Genomic DNA, 25,694 nt, shown 5'->3' on the forward strand with positions numbered 1-25,694 from the left:
TGGGGTTTTGCATTCTGTTGCAAACAAACGTCAGTTTGGATTATTCGCCTTGACATATATTTTTTTTAATGCCAATAAAATGTAAATTGGGCCCGGGGAGAGGCGATGAAGGAGCACGTAAGCAGCAGAAGAGAGCACAAGTCCAGGAGCACCTTGAAGACTAACAACCTTTGTGGCAGGCGAGGAGCTTTCGTGGCTCACGGCTCACTCCTTCAAGATAGATTTCAGGTGGGTCGCCGTGTGGGTCCAAAGCAACGGAACAAACTTTGAGTCCAGTGGCTCCTTGAAGACCAACAATGTTTCTTTCTAGGCATAAGTGTGCCTGCACATGAAAGCTTATATACCTAGAGTGAAACATTGTTGGTCTTACAGGTCCCAGTGGACTCACAGATCTTCAAGAATTGCAGGGAATGCCTTGGTGGAGCAGAGGTAGTCTGCCTTCCCTGTGCCTGTCTCCAGCCGTGGACAGACATAAGTCAGTGTTGGATCAGGCCAATGGCCCATCCAGCCCAACACTCTCTGTCACACAGTGGCCAGAAATACCAGATGCCATCAGGAGGGCCAGCAGTGGGGCCAGGACACTAGAAGCCCTCCCACTGTTGCCCCCCCCCCAAAAAAGCACCAAGAATACAGAACATCCCTTGCCCCAGACCGAGAGTTCCTATCTATACCTCGTGACTCATAGCCACTGATGGACTCCTGCTCCATATGCTTATCCAGTTCCCTCTTATAAGAACACGAGAGAAGCCAATGTTGGATCAGGTCAATGGCCCCTAAAGTCCAACACTCTGTGTCGCGCAGTGACCAAAAACACCAGGTGCCATCAGGAGGTCCAGCAGTGGGGCCGGGACACTAGAAGCCCTCCCACTGTTCCCCCCCCCCTGCAAGCACCAGGAATACAGAGCATCCTTTGCCCCAGACTGAGAGTTCCTATAAGAACATAAGAGAAGTCAGTGTTGGATCAGGCCAATGGCCCATCCAGTCCAACACTCTGTGTCACAGAGTGGCCAAAAATACCAGGTGCCATCAGGAGGTCCAGCGGTGGGGCCAGGACACTAGAAGCCCTCCCACTGTTGACCCCCCCCCCCAAGCACCAAGAATACAGAGCATCTCTTGCCCCAGACCGAGAGTTCCTATAAGAACATAAGAGAAGCCAATGTTGGATCAGGCCAAAGGCCCATCCAGTCCAACACTCTGTGTCACACAGTGGCCAGAAATACCAGATGCCATCAGGAGGTCCAGCAGTGGGGCCAGGACACTAGGAGCCCTCCCACTGTCACCCCCCCCCAAAGAACCAAGAATACAGAGCATCCCTTGCCCCAGACCAAGAGTTCCTATCGATACCTCGTGGCTAATAGCCACTGATGGACTTCTGCTCCATATGTTTATCCAGGTCCCTCTTATGAGAACACGAGAGAAGCCAATGTTGGATCAGGTCAATGGCCCCTAAAGTCCAACACTCTGTGTCGCACAGTGACCAAAAACACCAGGTGCCATCAGGAGGTCCAGCAGTGGGGCCGGGACACTAGAAGCCCTCCCACTGTTGACCCCCCCCCTGCAAGCACCAGGAATACAGAGCATCCTTTGCCCCAGACTGAGAGTTCCTATCTATACCTTGTGGCTCATAGCCACTGATGGACCTCTGCTCCATACGTTTATCCAATTCCCCCTTGAAGCCGTCCATGCTTGTAGCCGCCGCCCCCTCCTGTGGCAGTGAATCCCATGTGTCAATCACTCTTTGGGCGAAGAAGGACTTCCTTTTATCCGTTCTAACCCGACCGCTCAGCAGTTTCACGTAGTGCCGACGAGTTCTTGTCTTGTGAGAAAGGGAGACAAACTGCCCTTGGAAGAAAATGTATTCTTCTTGGCTGTCTGCCCCTTCCCATGGGACACTGCCTCGGAATGTGGAGGCTCCACTGAGCATAGCTGTCACCAAGAAATTGCCATCCTAAGCAGCATTTAGTGTGTGTTGTGTAGGGTGTCCAACCTCCAGTTGGCGGCTGGATATCTCCCACTATTACAACTGATTTCCTGGAGAAAATGGCTGCTCGGAAGGCAGATGCCACGGCATTACGTTCTATGGAGTCCCCCCCTCCCCAAACCCCGCCCTCCTCAGCATCCACCCCCCCCAAATCTCCAGGTATTTCCCAACTCAGAGGTGGCCACTCTACTGGGTTCCCATATAATATCTCACAGCAATGCTATAGTTGTTTCACCAGCAGCTAGATTCTGCTGAACACAGTTGAGAAAACGGACGTGGGTCTCAGCCAATTATCCACTGCACAGAACGTGCTGGGTGTACGGCTCTGAAAAGGGGAGCAAAGAGACATGTGTTGAAATGAATCCACAGACCAAAACTGGGGGGCCTAAAACCCTCGACGGCTGTATAGGCTTGCCGTATTGCGTCCTGCCCTCACGACAGCCCTGTGAGGTAGGTTAGGCTGAGAGTGTGTGTGTCAAAGTTAAGTCTGGAAATGGTCGCTACCCCATTAGCGGAAGCAGGAAAGTCACGTACACCTCGTAGCAACAGCACAGGCTTACCAGACCACCAGGTTCTTAACCAATCATAGATAAGCCAGCCAAAAGTGTACACTGAGGGTTGTAACACTTGTTGGATTTAATCAGAGCAAGACAAGGAGAGTATGAAAGCTTTAAGCTTTTAAAAAAATTGGGAATGCTAATCAGTTATTGGACGCTTTAACTGTTCAAACGGAAGCATCTAAACAGCAGTTTTGCAGCATTATAAGGGCATTAGGGAAACGCATTTGCTTTTGCAAATAGGAAAAACAAAATAAAGACATAGAGGCTTGCAAACAATGCATGGGCTTATTAGGTGTTCCTGAATGGCCTGTTACTAAGGAAGAGGTTAACCTTTGCTTTTTATTTCTGTAATCAGACATAACACTTGCTGATAACAGGAAACTTTCGGCTTTCCCACAAGATACATGTGATCAGCCAAGGGTGTTGTGGTTTTGAAAAAGTACAGAATGCTGCTCAAAACGCTGTCAAGGTGTTCTTTCTAATATAATCTTTCATGCTAATGCTAAGAAATGACCAGGAAAAATGATTTTTTTCCCCCTCTGTACTCTGTGAACCTATACAAGCTTCTGTCCCACCTGCATTCGGGGTACCAGCCCTGTTCAAAAGTGCCTCTAAGTACTTTGGCTGTACCTGCACATAATAAACAGCTGTTGACTCTCCTTCCTGATTCACTGGTGGTCTGTCTCAGAATTCCCGCTACACAAACTCCAATCGCTGCAGAGTTTTCTTATCTTTGTTTCTGTTCAGAATAAGAGATCCTCTTGTGCACTTTTCCCTACTGAACAGACGAAATGGCACGGGTTCAACTAGGATTTATTCCTTGCAGTCTGAACTTAGGTAAAGGTAAAGGTTTCCCTTGCTCGAAAGCCAGTCGAATCCGACTCTAGGGGGCACTGCTCATCTCCGTTTCCAAGCCGAAGAGCCAGTGCTTCCGTGGTCATGTGGCCGGTGCATGAAACACTGTTACCTTCCCACCGAAGTGGTACCTATTTATCTACTTGCAGTTTCTTGCTTTCGAACTGCTAGGTTGGCAGGAGCTGGAACTAGAGACGGGAGCTCACTCCGTCATGCGGCACATTCGGGTCTCGAACTGCTGAACGACCAACCTTCCAGTCTGCAATTCAGCATCTTAACCACTGAGCCACCGCTAGAGTGCATTAAATGGACTCCCCGCATTGGGAGGCCCCCCTAAGAGGCTGACCGTTGGGTTTGCCAGCATTTGGACAGTCCCCTCGAGCATCGATGTCCAGCGCTATCTAGCAACTAGTCTGAGCATGCCGTTTATTTACCCCGTACCTTTTCATCTCCACCTTCATTCAAGGTGTCTTGTAGCTCATCGCTTAGAACTTGCGGCCAAGCTCCTGCCATTTAGCCACCTAGTTGGAAAGAGAGCTTTCACGAACAGCTTCCTGAACTGGGTAGGGGGCAAAGGCGGCATGATATTGCCCAATCTAGTCAGGTCTCAGAAGCTAAGCAGGATCAGTACTTGGATGGGAGACCAGCAAGGCAGACCCCGTGGAGAAAGGCGATGGCGAACCACCTCTGCTTCTAGGGCTGCCAACTCCAGTTTGGGACATTCCTGGAGATTTGAGGGTGGACTCTGAAGAGGGCAAGGTTTGGGGAGGGGGTGCTATAGCATCCACCCTCCAAAGGAGCCTTTTTCTCTGGGGGTACTGATCTCTGGATATCGTAATCCCGGGAGACCACCAGTGCACACCTGGAGACTGGCAACCATACCACCATGCGAGCAAATAAAGTCTTTTGACAGTGCATCAATTGTTCGGCTGGAGATATCTTACACTTCTCTTTTGACGGTTCCTTGTTTTACATTGTGGCGCCCACAAGCGATAAGCGATGAATCGTCCCTTCATTAACGGCACATACTGCGGGAAAATGCGACTCTTATCAGCTGTGACGAAAAGCGGTCTCCCTCGATCCAAGTTCACAGGGTGGTTTCATCTCTTGATCTTAGGAGAGTCCTTTCTTGGTTTCCAGGAGAAGAAGGGGATTTCACGTCACCGTGGACGCTCTGGTCAATCAATGACAAGGCCGGAGAATTCCCCTTTAAGAAGAGTTCACTCACCTTTGGCCATGCGTGTGGGGTGAGGGTGGGAGTGGGTGTGGAGGTTCAGTGACGCTGGGAACTGCCTCTAACACACACTGACAGGGGAATGAATGGCAAGTCATCTGAGCAACTGCAAAGGTTACAACTCGGGGGAATGAACTCTCTCAGGATCGGCCAGCTAACCAACCAGACGTACCAAACAGCTACATTAACATAAAAACGTCTGTCCTTCCTCCAGACGCAAACAGCAGTTTTTCTGGTAAGTTCTCTTTCAGATGTTTGTGCAGGGGAGGGAAAGGCCATATATTAAAACAGTGAAAATATTTTAGGGTAACCGGATGGTTTTTAAAAGGGAAGGGTGCTTAGACTTAAGCTTACCTGGTGTTTCGGTACTCGGTATTAGACTGCAGGAGATAATTGTGGTGCTTTAGTGGGGGAGAATCATAAATTCTGCCCATGCTCAGAGGCATTTCACTCTCCTGTTCCTTGGCATTTTCTGAGGCACTGGAAAGAGGCTCTGGGGATGAGACCTGGGAATTCATGGCTCAAACCATGGTTCAAGGAAAGCCCTTGGGGAGGAAAAAGCAAGTGTACTGTAGTAAATAGTGTGTTGGATTGGGGGGTCCTGGATTCGAATCCAGTCAAAGAGTGCAGCAGGTGACCGTGGTCCAACTGCTTTGCCTCTTGCAACCTAAGCTACTTTGTATGGTGCTTGTGAGGGCAGAATGGGAGCAGAGGTCACACTGATGAGAATTTTAAAAAGGATGCGCAGCTAATCCAACAGCTGTAGCCCACTGATAGGTGATATTACCTTTTCCAGATGTTATATCCACACATTACCAGGACCCTCCCAGTCATGCTTTGATCTCCCTGATGCACAATGGTTACCACGCTGTCTGATCTGCAGCAACATCTGTATTTTGCATGGACTGGACATAGAGCTTCAGTACACACAAAATGAGTACTGGGGTTTTCAGTGCTGTGGGTCACGCCTCCTGGAGTTGTATATGCTTGCAAACACATCAGTTGCCCTTGTTCAGATAACATAGTGACCGTGCATATGAGAATCATCAATTTGGTGTAGTGGTTAAGTGCATGGACTCTAATCTGGGAGAACCGGGTTTGATTCCCCACTCCTCCATTTGCACCTGGCTGGATGACCTTGGATCAGTCACAAGTTCTCTCAGAGCTGTTCTCTCAAGAGCAGTCTCTGTCAAGAGCTCTCTCAGCCCCACCTCCCTCACAGGGTGTCTGTTGTGGGGAGGGGGAGGGAAAGGAGACTGTAAGCCGCTCTGAGACTCCTTTGGGTAGTGAAGGGCGGGATATAAATCCAATCTCTTCTTCTTCTTTATTTATTTATTTATGCCCCATTTTTCTCCTCAGTGGGGACCCAAAGCTGCTTACATTGCTCTCCTCCTCTCCAATGTTATCCTCACAACAGCCCTGGGAGGTAGGTTAGGCTGAGAGCAATGCTCCCTCTAAGCTGTGGAGTCTTGTGAGCAGAAATTCTACTTGGTGAGCTACTGGCATGAAAGTTGTGAGCGAGCGATTTGGCTGCTGCATAAATTAGCTTGCTCTGGAGCCCTCCCTTCCTGGGATAAGACAAAAATGTGTGAGCTGGAGGCTAAAAACCTGTGAGCTAGCTCACACTAACTCAGCTTAGAGGGAACACTGGCTGAGAGTGTGTGATTGGTCCAAAGTCATCCAGCAAGCTTCCATGGCAGAGGGAGGATTCGAACCTGGATTTCCTAGTCTGATATTCTATCACACCTCTCTCTCTCTCTCTCTCTCTCTCTCTCTCTCTCTCTCTCTCTCTCTCTCTCTCTCTGTGTGTGTGTGTGTGTGTGTGTCATGGGTAGCACACCCCCAATGTTTTCTGGTAAACACAGAGTAGTGTTCCCCCTAAGCTGAGGTAGTGTAAGCTAGCTCACCGATTTTTAGCCTCTGGCTCATGCACTTTTGTCTTAGCTCAGGAAGGACAGCTCCAGAGCAAACTAATTTATGCAGCAAATTCACTGCCACAGGAGGTGGTGGCGGCTACAAGCATGGACGGCTTCAAGAGGGAATTAGATAAGCATGTGGAACAGAGGTCCATCAGTGGCTATCAGCCACAAGGTATAGATCGGAACTCTCAGGATGGGGCAAGTGATGCTCTGAATTCTTGGTGCGGGGGGGGGGGCAACAGTGGGAGGGCTTCCAGTGTCCTGGCCCCACTGCTGGACCTCCTGATGGCCCCTGGTATCTTTGGCTACTGTGTGACAGAGTGTTGGACTGGATGGGCCACTGGCCTGATCCAACATTGGCTTCTCTCTTATAGGAACTCTCGGTCTGGGGCAAGAGATGCTCTGTATTCTTGGTGCTTGGGGGGGTCAACAGTGGGAGGGCTTCTAGTGTCCTGGCCCCACTGCTGGACCTCCTGATGGCACCTGATATTTCTGGCCACTGTGTGACAGAGAGTGTTGGACTGGATGGGCCACTGGCCTGATCCAACACTGACTTCTCTTATGTTCTTATAGGAATTATCGGTCTGGGGCAAGGGATGCTCTGTATTCTTGGTTCTTTGGGGGGGGGGAAACAGTGGGAGGGGTTCCAGTGGCCTGGCCCCACTGCTGGACCTCCTGATGGCCCCTGGTATTTTTGGCTACTGTGTGACAGAGTGTTGGACTGGATGGGCCACTGGCCTGATCCAACATTGGCTTCTCTTGTGGTCTTCTGTTCAGTAGCCGAATCGCTCGCTCACAGCGTTAATGCCAGTAGCTCACAAGGTAGATTTTTTTGCTCACAAGACTCCACAGCGTAGAGGGAGCATTGGATGCAATGTCTGAAAAGGGCTATAGTCAAGTTTGTCAGATGCAATTGCAGGCTCGCTGAGCAACACAGAAGAGGAAAGGAGTGTGCATCGGAGGACCGATTCTCATGTCTTCTGTTGCGCCCTGATTGTATATGGTTATTGTGGTTAGGGTTATTGTGGCTGTCAGCATTCTAGGAGCACGTTCTTGAAAGATACACTCACGTACAGTTGCAAAGAGCCCTGCCTGGGACTGCCTGGGCAGACAGCCACGAAACGTGAACTTTGACTTGTTAAAAGACTGAAAGGGGGGGGGGCAGTGATTAAGGAGGTCGCTGACCGAGCGGGTGCCTGTTTTGCATCACAGACAGCAAGACTCGGGTCTTTCGTCACTAAAGGCAGGGCTCTTTCCCACAAGCGACTGATGATGAGCTGGTGTATAATCTCTGCCTGGGCCGAACCACTGCAGCGTCTGGAAGGGGGCTCACACAGGATGGAACAGAACCCCATACCAAAAAAAACAAAACTCCCTGCATTATAGGGTTGCCAGCTCCAGGTTAGGAAACACCTGGAGATTATGGGGGTGGAGCCTGAGTGAGGAGGGTGGGGTTTAGGGAGGGGAGGGACCGTAACGCTGACCTACCAAAGGGGCGATTTTCTGATGTCTGTTGCCTGCAGAGCAGTTGTCAATTTAGGAGATCCCCAGTCGCCGCCTGGAGGCTGGTGTTGCGGAATTCCGGCTGGGTTGACTCTCAGTCCTCTGCTAAAACTCTGAAAAAACCTCTGGAACACCTATGGCACTTTAATATCTGTAGTGATAAGCCTATGTAGTTGAAACTTTGGTTCTGTTCTGCTCCCAGGAAGCTTCAGGCCGCTGTTATGTGCTGTGTGTCGCCTTCATGGAGCGCCAGTTTGGCGCAGTGGTTCGGAGCACGGACTCTAATCTGGGAGAACCGGATTTGATTCCCCACTCCTCCACATGCAGCTGCTGGTGGGACCTTGGGTCAGTCACAAGTTCTCTCAGAGCTCTTCTCTCAGGAGCAGTCCTCGAAAGAGCTCTCTCAGCCCCACCTTCCTCACAGGGTGTCTGTTGTGGGGAGGGGAAGAGAAAGGAGATTGTAAACCACTCTGAGACACCTTTAGGGAGTGAAAGGCAGGGTATAACTTCTCCTCCTCCTCCTCTTTGACTTACGTGGGTTTTGACTACTAGGAATATTTATACTTTACAGCAGTCAGAAGTCACTATCAAATTCTAAATAGATAAGAGTCTCAGAAACTAGTTTCCTCAATTCTATGAGTCATCCTGACTTAACCCAGCTTTCCTTGACTTTCCCGACCCCAGAGATAGAAAGAAAGGGGCTGACTTTGTTGGATACGTCAGATGTGTGTCAAATGCTGGTTGCAGACTTGACTGACAGTTACAGTAGCTTCTGTGGGTGAAAAAGAGTACTTAATGTCTTGTTATGATCAACCACCCAGCAGTTATGGGTCTTGGTAGAACCACCAAGGATATCCTTTATAGAATTACAAGTGCTCTATTTATGTACTGGGCAGGGGTCGTTTTGTAGAAAAAGAGCTAGGGGGACTCATTAGCATAACTCATTAGCATATGCCACACCCCCTGACATCGCCGGAAGTGTTTCATAAGGCCACACCCCCTGACATCACCGGAAGTGTGTCATAAGGCCACACACCCCGCCCCCAACGGTCCCGGCCGCCACCGCCGGCCTTGCAGCTCCACTGCCGAGCTCCATGAGGGGCCCAGCAGTGGACCTGCAAGGCTGGCGGGAGTGCAAGGAAGCCCCGCAAAGGCCCTCCCTGGCCCCAGGCAGGCAGGGGTGGGGAGAGGCAGGGAGGAAGCAACTTACCCTCCCTCTTCTCCTGCCTCCTCCTGGCTGAATGAGGGCCGGAAGCGGGGCGGCCGGAAGCAGGGGGCGGGGCTTCGTAATGTGCCCCGCCCCCGTACCTCACCCGGGGGAACTGCGATCCCCCGCGATCCTCCCCGAAATGACCTCTGGTACTGGGGTTGTGTTGAAATATTCTGTGTTGAATATTGAAACGTTACTGTTAAATAGTGGGGGTTCCATGGATGAGCAGGCTTGAGTCCAGTGATCAGCTCAACTTTATTTGTGATCTCAGCAAGAGCAAGGCAAGAACCCAGAGCCGCAGCTCTGTTAAGTAGCATGCAATCGCCACACCCAAACACACCCCACTCCCAGTGATAGGCTATTTACGTAACATTATGACTTGATTGGTTACTTCCAGAATCCTGGTAGGCTATTGTTCTCTGGCGTGACATACCTGGAATGGTTCAGTCCCAATATATAACAGTTACAAAAATGTTTTCTGACTTAAAAAGGTAAAGGTAAAGGTTCCATTGCTCGAAAGCCAGTCGAGTCCGACTCTAGGGTTGCGGTGCTCATCTCCGTTTCAAAGCCGAAGAGCCAGCGCTGTCCGAAGACATTTCCGTGGTCATGTGGCCGGCATGACTAAACACCAAGGAGCACGGAACGCTGTTACCTTCCCACCGAAGTGGTACCTATTTATCTACTTGCAATTTCTTGCTTTCGAACTGCTCGGTTGGCAGGAGCTGGAACTAGAGATGGGCGCTCACTCCGTCATGCGGCACACTCGGGTCTCGAACTGCTGAACTACCGACCTTCCACAGCCTGCAGTTCAGCGTCTTAACCACTTGAGCCACCGCAGCTCCTTTTCTGACTTATGAGCGTGTAACAAAATGAGTTTTTGTTTAGAACAATGCACTCTCTCTCTCTCTGCAGTTGGGAAGCCAGCTTCTCTCCCTCCCAAAATTGAACAGGGTGGGAATGAGGGTGCATGAAAAGGTCCCTGCACCCCACATTTCCCCATCAGCTAGCAACCCTAAACAGGAGTGTCAGGGACAAGACTAGACTCAAATCCTGCCTCCCAACACTGAGTTTTCCAAGACTGGAGAATTTCCGTTTTCTTTTTTAAGGAATATTGCAACATTTGACCTCCCCACCTTTTAGAAGAAGAAGAAGAGGTTGGATTTATACCCACCCTTCATGACCCAAAGGAGTCTCAGAGCGGCTTACAAACTCCTTTCCCTTCCCCTCCCCACAACAGAAGACACCCTGGGAGGGAGTCGGGGCTGAGAGAGCTCTGACAGAAACTGCTCTCTTTCAAGGACAGCTCTGACAGAACTACGGCTTGCCCAAGGTCATCCAGCAGGTGCAAGTGGAGGAGTGGGGGAATCAAACCCGGTTCTCCCAGATTAGAGACCGCACACTTAACCACGACACCAAACTTTTAAGCAGCACTGCTAAGAATCAGGTCTCTTGGGCGATTTGTGAGAACCGGGAGAGCCGGATCTGAATGTCCACTCCACCGTGGGAGCTCACGGGGTGACCGTGGGCCAAATCACCCCCTCTCTCAGGATAATCTGCCTCACAGGGTTGTCGGGAGGATAAAATTGATGAGAGGCGAACAAAGTCGTGAGCTGCCTTGGGTCCCCATTGGGGGGAAAAGCGGAGTATAAGTCTTTAGATAAAAGCCACCATTCACAGAACGCCCAGGGTCACATCAGTCAGAGGCCTGAGGAAGTACTGCTGGGGAAAAGCACCTTTTCCTGAGTTTATGCCGAAAAGGGGCCAAGTTGGAATGGAGAGCCCTGTACTCGATGTGGTCTCAACTTGTCAAGAACTTGGCAAATCACAGACCATATAACCTCAGTCAGGGGTCATTTCATAGAAAAAGAGGTGCAGGAGCTCATTAGTATAGCTCATTAGCATAACGTATTTGCATAGGCCACACCCCCTGACATCACCGGAAGTGTTATCTATATAAACTCAGGGCACAGCAACAACATACAATGAATACAAAAAGATTGCTGCGAAAGTTCACTGAAATATACAAAAGATGTTCAGTAGAAAATTCAACTTTTCATGATGTTATTTAATTCTTGTTTCCAACAGGTGCCAACAAGATGCACAGCACAGGAACAGGACGAACACTTCTCGAGTGTATCTGCGTTCGTTTCGAGATATATTCTTTATCAAACTTCCTATCAATATAATAATAAAGATAATATCATAGGAAACAGTCACTCCAGACAATCTCACTATTGTACTACTTAAAGAAGTGTATGTATAATATTCAAGCTTCTTTAAGTAGTACAATAGTGAGATTGTCTGGAGTGACTGTTTCCTATGATATTATCTTTATTATTATATTGATAGGAAGTTTGATAAAGAATATATCTCGAAACGAACGCAGATACACTCGAGAAGTGTTCGTCCTGTTCCTGTGCTGTGCATCTTGTTGGCACCTGTTGGAAACAAGAATTAAATAACATCATGAAAAGTTGAATTTTCTACTGAACATCTTTTGTATATTTCAGTGAACTTTCGCAGCAATCTTTTTGTATCCACTTCCAGTAAAACCAGAAGTACCACCCCTGATGGAATGATGTCACTCAGGAGTGCCGTTATCGCACTAGAAATGTTGTGCAGGGGATTCTCTGGTATTTGGGCAAACTCTATGGTTTTGAGGGTGAAAAACCATAGAGTTTCACCCAAATACCAGAGTGTCCTTGCATGCCATTTCCAGCGTGGTAGCATCATTTCCAGGTGTTGTAATCACTAGGGGTGTGCAAAAAAAAAAATAAAACTTGGTCTTAAAGGTGCCACTGGACTGTTTTGGACTAGGGGGGCGGGGCTCTGCAGCTTACCTGGCTGCTTCTTGCTCTGACTGAGGGCTGCTGGGAGCAGGGGGTGGGGCTTGTTGCATGTGCCCGCCCCCTGGGCTCTTTACTGCCGGAGCTCCGCTCCTGTGTGCTCCTGCAGGAAATGACCCCTGACCTCAGTAATGGGGCACCAGGAACCTTTTTATACCTACTGTATAGTCATGGGAATCATGTTATGTAATTATTTTAAGGATTAAATGTAAATTTAGAGGGATGGGCAACGAATCAATTGCCAGTCCCAGTCCCTGTCAATTCTGTGTATTTTTTTTTTTAATTTATAGGCCACCTTTCTCACTGAAAGTCCAGTCAGGTGCCATCTCTGTGCTCCCCGCCAATCCGACCATGGAGGAAGACCAACGTAGACTTTTGGCCGCGGCCCTGACCAACTCGGGACCTCATGATATCTCAGCGGGGAACTCCCTCCCCGAAATGGACATGATGACTCCAGAGAAGCTGCAGGAGTTGATATGGTTTTTCCGTACAGAGGACCGTAAGTTCTGACACAACCCGGCTTGGCAGGATTCACTGGCAGAGGTGGAAACAAGTGTGCACTGGGAGCCAGTTTGGTGTAGTGGTTAGGAGCGCGGATCGTAATCCGGGAGAATCGGGTTTGATTCCCCGCTCCTCCTCCACATGCAGCTGCTAGTGTGACCTTGGGTCAGTCACAAGTTCTTTCAGAGCTGTTCTCTCAAGGGCAGTTCTCAAGAGAGCTCTCTCAGCCCCACCTACCTCACAGGGTGTCTGTTGGAGGGAGGAGAAGGGAAAGGAGATCGTAAGCTGTTCTGAGACTCCTTTGGGTAGTGAAGGGCAGGGTATAAATCCAATCTCCTCCTCCTCCTCTTTCTTCTTCTTCTTCTTCTTCCTTCTTCTTCCTTCTTCTTTCTTCTTCCTTCTTCCTCCTTTTCCTCTTCTTCTTCCTTTTCCTCTTCCTCTTCCTCTTCTTCTTCTTCTTCTTCTTCTGTTTTTCTCCCTGGTTCAAGGGAAATAAACAGTTGGCAACTGTTTAGGAATGATGGGCTTGCCTGTTAAAGGGCAGTTAGGCACATCACTCCCAGGCCATGAGCCATGATGCACCACTTTTAGCAAATGTCCCTTCTGGACCATGTCTGAGTCTAGTGCGGGCAGTAGGGTAGTCAGGTCCCCCCTTGGCCACTGGCGGGGGATGGGGGGGTAGGGTTGCCAGATCCAGGTCAGGAAACTCTTGGAGACCTGGGGGTGGAGCCTGGGGAGGACAGAGACCAGTCTCCGAAGCATCCATTTTCTCCAGGGGAAGCGATCTCGGTAAGTCTGGAGATGAGCTAAAATTCTGGGGGATCCCCAGAAAGAGATGTGAATGCCCGGAAAAAAAACCGGAAGAATTTGGGGGGAAACCGGGTTTTTTCCGGTTTTCCCCTGAAGCCTTTTTTTGTTTTTTCCCCCGAAAAATTGCAAAAAGAAAAGAAAAAAAATTGATTATGGAACGTTTTATTTTAACATGATGAATAAAATATGTTAAGACCAGGTGTTCAAATATTTTCCAAATCATTTCTAAAATATATATATAGTATCAGATTGATGTAATTTCTGTGCACTGAGGACAAGCAAGTCCTAGGTTACAAACTGAACTCTCCAGTGCAAGAACAAGATGCATTTCTTCCTTTAGGAGGTGCTATTTGGTGTAGCCAGTTTGGTGTACTGGTGAAGTGCGCAGATTCTAATCTGGGAGAACCGAGTTGATTCCCCACTCCTCCACTTGCACCTGCTGGATGACCTTGGGCAAGCCATAGTTCTGATAAGAGCTGTTCTTGAAAAAGAGCAGTTTCTGTCAAGAGCTCTCTCAGCCCCACCTGCCTCACAGGGTGTCTGTTGTGGGGAGGGGGAGGGGGAGGGGGAGGGAAAGGAGTTTGTAAGCCACTCTGAGACTCCTTCGGGTAGTGAAGGGCGGGGTATAAATCCAATCTCCCCCTCCTCCTCTTCTTCTTCTATTGTCACAAGAAAAGAAAAAGGTTTCAGTTTTATTTTTGCATGTGGGTGGATATTCTGTTTGTAATAATTGTTTGGATGCACTATATTTTTAATATGCTAGTTGTGATAATTTCATGCCAAGTAAAAATGTCCATAGTCATATTTTATGTTCCTAAATTAACAGAATGACGTTCAGTCTGGAAAAGAAAAAAGAAGTGCTAATGTAGCATTTTTTTCCAATTTTCCCCGAAAATTTCCATTTTTTTTCTGGAAAAAAAACCTGGGGTTTTTTCCAAGCTTCAAAATTTCCGGAAATTTTACATCTCTATCCCCAGGTCCCACCTGGAGGCTGGCATCCCTAGTTACCAGTTGGGAAGAAGGTTTTCAGGATGGAGAGGGCAGGATTTGGGGCAAGGGTAACATCAGGGTATAATGCTGTACAATCTACCCTCTAAAGCAGTCGTTTTCTCCAAGGGAACTGATTTCGGGAGATCTCCAGGACCCAGCTGGAGATGAGCCAACCCTACCTAGATCTCCTTCCTCTTGGCTGCCACCTTGGATCAGGGCCCTGGAGATTTAGTAGTTCTCTTTTAACCCTTTCCCTCCCCAGGCCGTTTTCCTGATAGACTGCGTTCTGTCTCCAGATCTGCTGTTAGTTATAGTCTTTTTTCGGGGGGGAGACAGGCACAGTACGGACACCTCTTTTTCCCCTCTACCACAAAGGTCCCACGCTTTCATGTGGTGGCAGCAACCTTTTGTCCCTTAAGAGGCATAACCATGAGGTGAAACTTTCCTCCATCACCGCCGCCCCCCTTTTCTGGGCAGACAAAAAAGTCACAACTCCGGTCAAGGGCGAAGGAGAGGATGCTCTCAAGGTGGGACGGAGTTTGAGCTGTTTAACTCATCTTGCCCCTCAAACTGTGCTTGCTCCTGTAGCTTCCACATGGAATTACTGCATTCTGGGTCTGTCGTTTGCGGTTCTCTTCTTAGGCGTCGTGCTGCTGGCGCTCAACGTCGTGGCAAACAGGTAAGAGAGGATTTAGGACCTTCACTGCCACAATGGAGGGGGTCTTCCCGGAAAGAGGATGTTTGGCCAGATGCTTAACCAAACTCAATCCCTAAATAAAACCATCTTCAAGTGCCTCCTAGAAATTAAAAGGGAGGGGGCCAGGCACACCTCCCCGGGGAAGGTTGTTCCATAATCATGGGGCTGCCACGAAAAAGGCTCTGCCTCATGTACACACAATTTTATCTGTCACAAACCTTTGCCAAGGGGTCTGTCTCTTAAGGCTTGGGTTGTCCAAACCAGTTGTTGTTGTGGGTGAAATCCTTGGTGGTGCCTTAGATTCTCTCCGGTAGCATGGGTGTGGGTTCTTTGGGTTAGTAACTTATTCCAATCAGCAGGGGCCATTTAGTAGGAAAAGGGCTGCAGGAGCCCATTAGCACACCTAATAGGCTATTAGCATAATAGACCATTAGCATATGCCACGCCCCCTGGCATCACTGGAAGTGATGTCAGAAGGGGAGGCAAAGGGGGGGGGAGGCATCTTCAAAAGCCTTCCCTTCCCTAGGCGGGCTGGTGGGGGAATGAAGAGAGAAGGGGTTTAAAGTTTAACCCCCTTCTCTCTTCGCTTCCCCCCAACCCCGCCTTGGCAGGCTGGCTGGGGAAGGGAAGGGAAGGGAAGGGAAGGGAAGGGAAGGGAAGGGAAGGGAAGGGGGGGCTTTTTAAGATGCCCTTTTTTGCTTCCTCAGCTGGCTTGCCAACGCGGGGTGGGGGGGAAGCGAAGAGAGAAGGGGTTTAAACTGCAGAATGATCTTCCCATTATATTCCATGGGGCCATAGAATATAATGGGAAGATTGTGCCGCTGCTGTGGTGTGACTCTAGAGAGAAGGTGCTGGGGGGGCAGGGTGGGGAGATGGGGGTGGGGCTTCTGCCCTCTCCCGGGCTGCCGGAGCGGTGCTCTGGCGTGCTCCGGCCCCAAAGGACCCCTGCCAATCAGACTTAAAAACAACATCAAATTTATTTACAAATATAACACAATGATAAAACATACAAGTAGGGGGAAAGGGTGTGTACATAGAACAAAGGCAACAAAACAAACCTCTCTATCTGGTGCACTGAACCTGAGCAGCTTGTTTCCAGCAGCAGATGCCAAAGCAGTGTTCACCAAGGAATAACAACTTCCTCCTCCAGGCCCACTGGCTCTCAAACTGAAGCCTCCTTTTGTCACTTCCTGATGTCTTGCGGGCAAGGGCTCTTTTGCAAAGCTCCTGGCATTACCAGAAATCGTACTCCCATGATCTCTTGCTTAGCTATCCCTGACTCCTGGCTAAATACTAGTCCAGCTGTCATGAGCTAATTGACAGGTCAATCACAATCTAGATCACTCCATCTAGATTGAGAACTGCCAAGATCTAGACATGCCAAGTTGGTGTTTTGACCGCTTCCAGCTGGCTGCTGTTAAGGCAACCGGTAATTTGCAGCAGGTACTTGTTATCTATTAACACTGTAGGTCTTACACAGTCCAGTCACAACTTAGTACTTTGCTGAAGAATGCAAAAACTTAGGCCTTAAAGCCCCAGTTCTGTGACACCGTCAGACGAGCTTCTTTGGTCAGTGGGAGAGTCCGGAGGGCTTCTCCCTGTGATCTGAATTCCCAGGCGGGAACGTATGAGAGAAGACGGTCCTTCAGATACTCCGGTCCCAAGCCACGTCTTTCCGTTTCTTTATTCTTTCCTCTTAGGAACCGGAAGTCCGCGTGTTCGCACAGCGAGGAGTACAAAGACGCCCAGCCCAATGGGACAGAAACAAAGCAAGGCTTCGTGTCTCTGCAGGAAGAAGCCACCACAGAGAGTTTGCTTCCGACCGTCCAAAACGCAGGAGAGGTGTCGGTCCAGTGGAAGGACGGGAACGTTACGACTCTGTATGCGGGCGCGTCCGAAGCGGAGGCATAAAAACGGACGTGATTTTACTCTCGGAGAGTGAAACCCGCTCGGGATTCCAGAAAACGGTCTCTGGGGTTTTTTTGACGAGGTCACCCGGCAGAGCAAAGCCAGGAACGGAAGCTGGAGAGGCGGGGTTGGGATGTGGGTTCTGAGTTGGAGAGGAGGGAAGCATGCAGGTCTCCCTCATGTTACACGTGGCGCCGGGCACTGAATCTATTCTTTACATCCCAACGTTGTGTATATGGATCATTTATTCACTTCATTTATTTACTTTATCTATTTATATCCCGCCTATCTCCCCAGTGGGGACCCAAAGCAGGTGACATCATTCTCATAGAATCATAGAATGTTAGAGCTGGAAGGGACCTTGCAGGTCACCTAGTCCAACCCTCTGCACTCTGCAGGAGCATAGCCGAAAGATAGCCCTACAACATACCCGAAAGATGGCCGTCCAGCCTCCGCTTGGAAACGTCCAGCGAAGGAGCATCCACTACCTCCCGAGGCAGTCTGTTCCACTGCTCAACCACTCTTACAGTTAGGAAATTTCTCCTGATATTTAGCCGGTAACGACTCCCTTGTAATTTCCACCCATTAGACCTAGTCTTGCAATTCGAAGCAAGAGAGAATAGATCTGTTCCATCTTCTACATGACAGCCCTTCAGATACTTGAAGACTGCAATCATGTCCCCTCTAAGCCTTCTCTTTCCCAGGCTAAACATACCCAACTCTTTCTGCCTTTCCTCGTAAGACTTGGATTCCAGCCCTCTCACCATCCTGGTTGCCCTCTTTTGGACACGCTTGATCTTGTCAACATCCTTTCTAAAATCCTTTCTCCAGGTGAGGCCTGACCATAGCAGAGTAGGCAGAACTCCAGGTGAGGCCTGACCATAGCAGGAGTGGAACTACCACCTCTCCTCTCCTGTTTTATCCTCACAACAACCCTGTGATGTAGGTTAGGCTGAGACTGTGACTGGCCGCAGGTCACCCAGCATGCCAGAGTGGGGACTCGAACCTGGGTCTCCCAGCACCTAGTCCAAAACTCGAAATACTATACCACACGGGCTTTGCTTTTCAGGTGTACTTCAATACATATACTGTGTTTGTCTCCACAGCCCATTGAGAGAGTTAGAGAGGAACTAGGGTTGCTGGCTCCAGGTTGGGAAATTCCTGGAAATTTCGGGGGTGGAGCCCAAGGAGGGCGTGGCTTGGGGAGGGCTGGGTCCTCAGTCAGCAGGGTATAATGTCCGCCCTCCAAAGCAGCTGGTTTTTCCAGGGCAACTCATCTTTATAGACAGAAGATCAGTTGGAATTCCAGGAGATATCCAGGTCCTGCCTGGAGCTTGGCAACCCTAACAGGACCTGAGCGAGAGGAACACAAACTGGGTGCTCCCACACCCAACTGAGCAGCAGCAGGGGTCAGGTCTGGTGGTGGCAATGAGAGGGGTGGTGGTGTGACACAGGTGCCACACCCATCCCCCTCCCGGCCAGTAATTCTGGGGTCTCAACTGTTTTGCCTGGGACTCCGGAGTCACTAGGTGTGCCCGGGAGGGGCTGTGGCTCAGTGGCAGAGCATCTGCTTTGCATGCAGAAGGTCCCAGGTTCCGTCCCCGGCATCTCCAGTTAGAAGGGTCAGGTAATAGAAGAAGAAGAGATGAGATTTATACCCCACCGTTCACTACCCAAAGGAGTCTCAGGGCAGCTTACAAACTCCTTTCCCTTCCGCTCCCCACAAGAGACCCCCTGTGAGGTATGTGGGGCTGAGAGAGCTCTGACATAAACTGCTTTTTTTCAAGAACAACTGTGCCAGAACTATGGCTTGCCCAAGGTCATCCAGCAGGTGCAAGAGGAGGAGTGGGGAATCAAATCCGGTTCTCCCAGATTAGAATCCGCACACTTAACCACTACACCAAACTGGCTAGGTGATGTGAAAGTTTTTTACTGTTTTAACTTTGACATTCATGCCTCATTGTTAGCCTTTGGGGAGGGTGGGATATAAATCAATCAATCAATAAATAAATAAATAAAGACTACCTCTGCCTGAGACCCCGGAGAGCTGCCACCAGTCCGAGTTGATAATACTAACCTTGATGGACCGATGGTCTGATTCACTTTTTTTTTTTGATGGTCTGATTCACTAGGAGGCAGCTTCATTTAAGGAGCGTCCATGGCATAGTGGTAGAGCATCTGCTCTGTGTGCAGAAGGTCCCAGGTTCAGTCCCAGGCATCTCCAGTTCGAAGGTGAGGTCAGGTAGTAGGTGATGGGGAAGACCTCTGCCTGAGACCCTGGAGAGCTGCTGCCAGTCTGAGTAGGCAATACTGACTTTGAGGGACCAAGGATCTGATTCAGTAAAAGGCAGCTTCATGTGTCCCTGGGTTGCAAATATCTTGCTGACCCAATCAAAATCATGCTTTCCACTAACTGCAGTGGATAGTGAGAATTCTCTAGCCCACCGCTGCAAGCAATACTTCCAAAGGGTGAAGAGATGGTGAAATTCTAGGCAGGCATTGGCTGGACTTGCACCCAGGCCTGTAGCCTGCATGGGGCCCTCGGGGCCCGCCCCCCCACGGGTTTTGCGGTCCCCCTCCCCCTGATCCTCTGCTCCCCCCTCCCCCGCGCCCCACTCGTCGCCTGCATTGGGGGTGGGGGGAGAGCGGCAAGCCGAGTAGCCGCTGCCTGCCCAGAAGCGCAGCTTCTTGGAGCAGGAGCTGCCAAGCCCTGAGCGAGCAGGGGGCCGCTTCCTCCTGGGCGCCCCCAGCGGGACTCACTCCGGGAGCCACCGCCGCTGGCTGGGACGGACGCCGCGCCTGGTTGCCTCCTCCTCCTCCCTGACCCCCGGGGTAGGTCCAGCGCTGCCCCGTTTACTGCACAGCAGCCTCCCTCTCTCCCGGCCCGGCGTGCCCTGCCTGGCCTCTCCCCGGCCAGCAAGTCCCATTGCAGCCCGGGCGGAGGAAGAGCCTGGCTAGGGGCGGGGGTAACCAAGATCTGACGGGTCTGTGCCATCGCCTCTGCCGGGCGGCACCCTCCTCCTCCTCCGGCTGGGGCTGGACTCCTTCCCTCCCAGCCTTCAGATTTCCGCCCCCTCCTCAGCCCGGACTCGGTTGCTTTCTTGTGCCCCCTCGCAGTCCGGCTGGCCTTCTGCGGAGGCGAGGGCGGTGGGTGGTTAGCTCAGGAAGGATGGCTCCAGAGCAAACTAATTTATGTGGCAGCCAAATTGCTCTCTCACAACTTTAATGGTAGTAGCTCACAAAGTAGAAGTTTTGCTCACAAAACTCCACAGCTTAGAGGGAACATTGGTGGTGGGCCCCTGAGAAAAACATGGGCCCCCTGAGCAAAAAGTTGTTAGCTACGGGCCTGCTTGCACCCGGGTCTTCCAGCTCCACAGCCTACTCCTAATCCAACTAGAACACACCAATTTAGTGATAGTAGAGATCAGCAGTCCTGCTGCTTCTGTAAACCCCCAATTTGACATCTGAAGTAGCTGGGACTGATGTGGTTCCTGCACAAGTTACAGGGTTTCCGCAGACCTGGACCCCCAAGAAGTCTCCCTCTGAAAGCATGCTAAGAGAGGCTTCCCTCATGAAATGCTGCACCCACAAAATGCCAGCATTAGTCCAGTTCCCACTAGTTAGCAGAGTGCTTAAATAAAGCAACAAACGCAGCAGAAGCATGCTGGGTCCATAACCTATTGGAGAGTTAACTGGTATGGTTAGTCCAGTTCCCCCTAGTTAGCAGAGTGCTTAAATAAAGCAACAAATGCAGTGGAAGCATGCTGGGCCCATAACCTATTGGAGAGTTAACGTGTGTGGTTAGTCCAGTTCCCACTAGTTAGCAGAGTGCTTAAATAAAGCAACAAACGCAGCAGAAGCATGCTGGGCCCATAAACTATTGGAGAGTTAACTGGTGTGGTTACTCCAGTTCCCACTAGTTAGCAGAGTGCTTAAATAAAGCAACAAATGCAGTGGAAGCATGCTGGGCCCATAACCTATTGGAGAGTTAACGTGTGTGGTTAGTCCAGTTCCCACTAGTTAGCAGAGTGCTTAAATAAAGCAACAAACACAGCAGCATTACTTTACCAGGTTACTCAGCTTACAAAGCTATACAGAGTCATGTTGCATGTTTAAAAGAGAAATACTTCTCTCTTTATTTGCAAAGTACACTTTGGATAGGAAAGAGTAGAGACAGGATAGAGCACTAACTTACTAGCTAAGGATGGAAGCAGATGGCGAGAGGCCCATCTGCCTCATGGTGCCAAGAGAGGACAGCACGTCTAACTCTGGGTGCGTGCAGGGAGAGAGTTCGTCTTCGTCTGAGAGAGTGAACGGAAGGAAGAAAATTGTCCCTGAGAACACAATTTGCATTTCAAAGGGGACGGTGGCAGAAGAGTAAACACAGGAAGAAAGGTCAGTGTGCCCATCTAGCTATCTAGTCTCTCTTGCAACGAAGTCTGGAGGTCTAAGACACAGGGACATTGCACCTGGAACTTCTAAGAACATTCACTTCAAGTTCCAAGGGTCACAGACCCAGCTCGCCAAAAGACCGCTGATGGCTGACTGCCATCCCGGGACAAGCTATAGTACAGCTGGAGAGCTTTCAAGTGTCCATTGGATCCTGGCTCTTAGGGGAGAGTGGGGAGTCAAACCTGGGTCTCCCAGGTCCTGGTCTGAGAATCCAGCCACTCCACTGGCTCTCATTCCTGCAAGACAGGTCCCACTTTTGAACCTCATGATTATTTATTTCTCCCCATTCTCCCCAATGGGGAATCAAAGTGGCTTACACCGTTCTCGGCTCCATCTTATCCTCACAACAACCCTGTGAGGTAGGTTAGGCTGAGCATGTGTGACTGGCCCAAGGTCACCCAGCGAGCTTCCAATGGCACAGTGGGGAATTCGAACCTGGGTCTCCAGGATCCTAGTGCAACACTCCAGACACTGAGTGAATGCCCCAGAGTTTCAATGCTGTCTATGGGCTATGTGTGGGATCAACAGCGAGGGTTGCCAATTTCCAGGTGAGGCCTGGAGCTCTCCCCCTATTACAATTGATCTCCAGATGACAGAGCTCAGCTCCCCTGGAGAAAATGGCTGCTTTGGAAGGTGGGCTCTATGGCTTTATACCCTGCTGAGGCCCCTCCCCTCCCCAAACCCCGCCCTCCCCTGGCTCCACCCTCCAAATCTATTTCCCCACCCAGAGCTGGGAACCCTACCAACCTACAGCTGAATAAATTTGATCCAAACCAGGGAAGGAAAACTGACCTAGAGCCAAGAAGCAAAACAAAATAGAAGATCCCACGCCTGGCTTTCCCAAAACGTCCTTTATTAGCATATTTCCCACAATCGTTAGCAGAAACTGCAAGGCAAATATCTAAAGGTCATTTAAAAAAAAAAAAACCAACCCGCAGGGAGAACATAAGAGACGCCAATGTTGGATCAGGCCAATGGCCCATCCAGTCCAACACTCTGAGTCACACAGTGGCCAAAAATACCAGGGGCCCTCAGGAGGTCCAGCAGTGGGGCCGGGACACCAGAAGCCCTCCCACTGTTGGCCCCCCCAAGCACCAAGAAGACAGAGCATCACTTGCCCCAGAGCCCCTATCTATACCTTGTGGCTAATAGCCACTGATGGACCTCTGCTCCATATGCTTATCTAATTCCCTTTTGAAGCCCTCCATGCTTGTAGCTGCCACCACTTCCTGTGGCAGTGAATTCCATGTGTTAATCACTCTTTGGGTGAAGAAGGACTTCCTTTTATCTGTTCTAACCCGACCGCTCAGCAGTTTCATGGAGTGCCCACGAGTTCTTGTATTGTGAGAAAGGGAGAAAAGTACCTCTTTCTCTACCTGCTCTTTCCCATGCCTAATCCTATAAACTTGAGAGAGAAATTAAAGCTTTCACCCTTCTCCCACTGACACGAAAGAAGGGGGGGAAATTAACGGGTGATTTTGGTTTCTCTTATGAGAGTGCAGTGCTGCTTTCCTTAACTGTTTATCACCCCGCAAATAACCCAAGACGAGCAGAGAACGAAATAAACTTGGAAACGGCATCGGAAGAAGGAAAAGTTGATGCCCTTGATTAAGGCCATCTGCTTTTTGTCTTTCCATGAGTGGACAGAAGACATTCCCAGGACACAACCTTCCCATCCAGTGGCACCTTGAAGACCAATCAAGTTGTATTCAAGATATAAGCTTTCGTGTGCTTGTGGTGCCAGAAGCAGAGTTTGGGCCGGGCAGTGCTGTATGTCTCCTTCAGAGGACCCTCCCAGATTGTAGGGATGTGTCACTTGTGGTGGTCCAAAGATTTTTTTTGGAAGGGGGGTGCAGCCTGGCCCCAGAGTCTGCCTGTGGGATTGTCCTGGGGGCACCTCACTTTGGAGCAGCTGGCCCGAGAACCAGACTTTGGACCAGGAAACAGCACACGTCCCCTTGAAGGGGATGGTTCCATGAACCTGGGGAAGTAGGACATGTGGTGGTCCAAACCATATTTTGGGTTTAAAGGGCAAGCAGCCGAACCAGTTCCGCAACTGAGAGGTCTCTCTGTGTGCGTGGGTCATCCATAACCCTCCCTGCAAACTATTTGGGGCTTGAGCCAGCTGATCTCCCCTTCCTCTTGGGTTTCTGTTTTTTCCTCCCCTTTCCTTCCAGAACACCTCCAGGGAAGGAGCCTGCTCAGTCCTTGTCAGGCCATTCGGAGGGATTTCCTTTTCTCTTTATTAAATCTGAGAATGAATGTTTCTCTGCGTACCTGTCAAGTCCCCTGAGTGAGCAGGGAGTTCGATGTCATTAGCCTGCACAGGGCTGGAGAGATGCTGTGAACTTGGGGCCTCTAGGACCCGGGGGGGGGGGTGTCTCCTGCTTTGCAAACTGGTTCAAGTGCTCTAACCAGTTCAGTTCATGCAACGCCCCGGTTCAACCTCAGGAACTTGCCAGTTTCTGAACCTCCTCAGCTGAACAGGCATTGGCCAATTTGTGCCCACCCCTATTCTGTTCCGAGGGCCTGTCACTCCACTCCCAGAACACCTCTATTATTCCCAGGGGCCGTCACTCCACTTGTCCCCCTTTCTGTTCCAGATTCCAGTTCTGCGGCCATCCTGACCTCCGTGCCCCAGTACATGCCACACCCTGCCTGAATTCCTTGCACACTTCTGACAACTGTCAGCCACTGATTCAGAGCACTCCCGGCAGAGTCGCTCTGTGAGGAATCCCAGCTCAGAGGTCCCCAAACGCTCGGAGCCTGCAGGCCCCTTTGTCCTTCTGGCCCAGCGTGGCCAGTTGCACCATCACTGACTGTGGGTTATTTGCCCCGTGAAGTTGGCTCGTGCTATTTCATGCAGTCGTTCTGAGTCATTCCGCCACGGGCTTTAGCTAGGTTTGAATGCCATTTCACACAGCTTTATCTCTGCTCCCTCTCTCTCTAGGGCAACACGGGCCAGGAAAGGGCCCCTCCCCCTCCCTCCTGCGGAGAGAGCCGGTTAGACGCTCCCCCCCACCCCCAGTGTTCTAAATTCTAATCTTTCAACTGTTGATCCCCCAACATTCTTATCTCTTTGATCGTAGCTGTGGCTGCATCAAAAGGTACTTGGGGGGGGGGGGAATTCAACCCTCCCAGGGGGTATCCCCCCACACTTTTTGTATTCTTCTGCAGCCCCCAGGGATAAATGTTAGGATCCCCCGACTCCCTTGCAGCTAGCAGAGAGCCAGTTTGGTGTCGTGGTTAAGTGCGCGGACTCTAATCTGGGAGAACCGGGTTTGATTCCCCACTCCTCCACTTGCACCTGCTGATGTGACCTTGGGTCAGTCACAAGCTCTGGCACAGCTGTCCTTGAAAAAGAGCAGTTTGTGTCAGAGTTCTCTCAGCCCCACCCACCTCACAGGGTGTCTGTTGTGGGGAGGGGAAGGGAAAGGAGTTTGTAAGCCGCTCTGAATCCTCCTCCTCCTCCTCCTCCTCCTCCTCCTTCTTGTAACTAGGAGGGTCCTCGCAGGGTCCCTGTTCAGTTTTTAGAATATCTCAACCCCCCAATATTGCACGGGCTGTAGAATTCCCTGTGACTGGGTTCCCCCTCAAGGCTTAGGATACCTGAGCAGAGCAGTAACTTGGCTCTCTGCTTCACAAGCCGTGGAGCCCTTCTGGAGGCTGATTTCCCCTGGTTTTAGCAGACCGTGGTTTAAAACTTTGGGATACTTGGAGCAGGAGGGGGGTGAACCCCCCAGTTGATCTCACTTTCCTTCCTCCCAGTCCCTCATTGGTTATAGCTCTGCAGGGAATATGCCACTGTTTCAAAAGCTTATTTTGTACTTTTGCTTTTTTAGAAATCTTTTTTTTTAACAAAAATCTGTTTTAAATGTTATGCATAAACTGACTGTTCTGTTTGAATCTGGGGGAGGGGGTGACCGTCACGACCCCTTCCCCACTCCGCACACCTTTGTATGCCTCTCCCCACTGCCAATGTGTATTTATAGTCCGTTTGCATTTCATGCCTGTTCTGTATTATGCCGATGCTATTCGTTTATCCCCCTGCTTTCATAGTCAAATCTTTTTAAACGAATGCTGGAATGCAGTGGCAGCAGTTTGGTGTAGTGGTTAAGAGTGTGAACTCTAATCTGGGAGAACCTGGTTTGATTCCCCACTCCTCCACAGGCAGCTGCTGCTGGTGTGACCTTAGGTCAGTCACAAGTTATTCATGTCTTTATTATTT

At 50.2% G+C, this 25,694-nt stretch overlaps 1 protein-coding gene across 1 annotated transcript; it reads left to right on the forward strand.

Moving 5' to 3' along the window:
* The first annotated feature begins 12,459 nt into the window (after positions 1-12,459).
* SLC51B (solute carrier family 51 beta subunit) lies at positions 12,460-17,017 on the forward strand. The gene is made up of 3 exons (XM_015427139.1): positions 12,460-12,607; positions 14,998-15,088; positions 16,807-17,017. Exons 1-3 carry the CDS (start codon positions 12,460-12,462, stop codon positions 17,015-17,017), a joined length of 450 nt encoding a protein of 149 aa, XP_015282625.1.
* The last annotated feature ends 8,677 nt before the right edge of the window (positions 17,018-25,694 follow it).

This window comes from Gekko japonicus, unplaced genomic scaffold, assembly GCF_001447785.1.
Source record: "Gekko japonicus isolate JY-2015 unplaced genomic scaffold, Gekko_japonicus_V1.1 scaffold639, whole genome shotgun sequence".
NCBI lineage: Eukaryota > Metazoa > Chordata > Lepidosauria > Squamata > Gekkonidae > Gekko > Gekko japonicus.

What these genes read in the sequence shown, in the direction of transcription:
- SLC51B (XM_015427139.1), top strand. Translation starts at nt 12,460, where the DNA reads ATGGAGGAAGACCAACGTAGACTTTTGGCCGCGGCCCTGACCAACTCG. An exon ending in GTTTTTCCGTACAGAGGACC is followed by an intron (nt 12,608 to 14,997) that starts GTAAGTTCTGAC and finishes TTGCTCCTGTAG; the next exon opens with CTTCCACATGGAATTACTGC. An exon ending in CTCAACGTCGTGGCAAACAG is followed by an intron (nt 15,089 to 16,806) that starts GTAAGAGAGGAT and finishes CTTTCCTCTTAG; the next exon opens with GAACCGGAAGTCCGCGTGTT.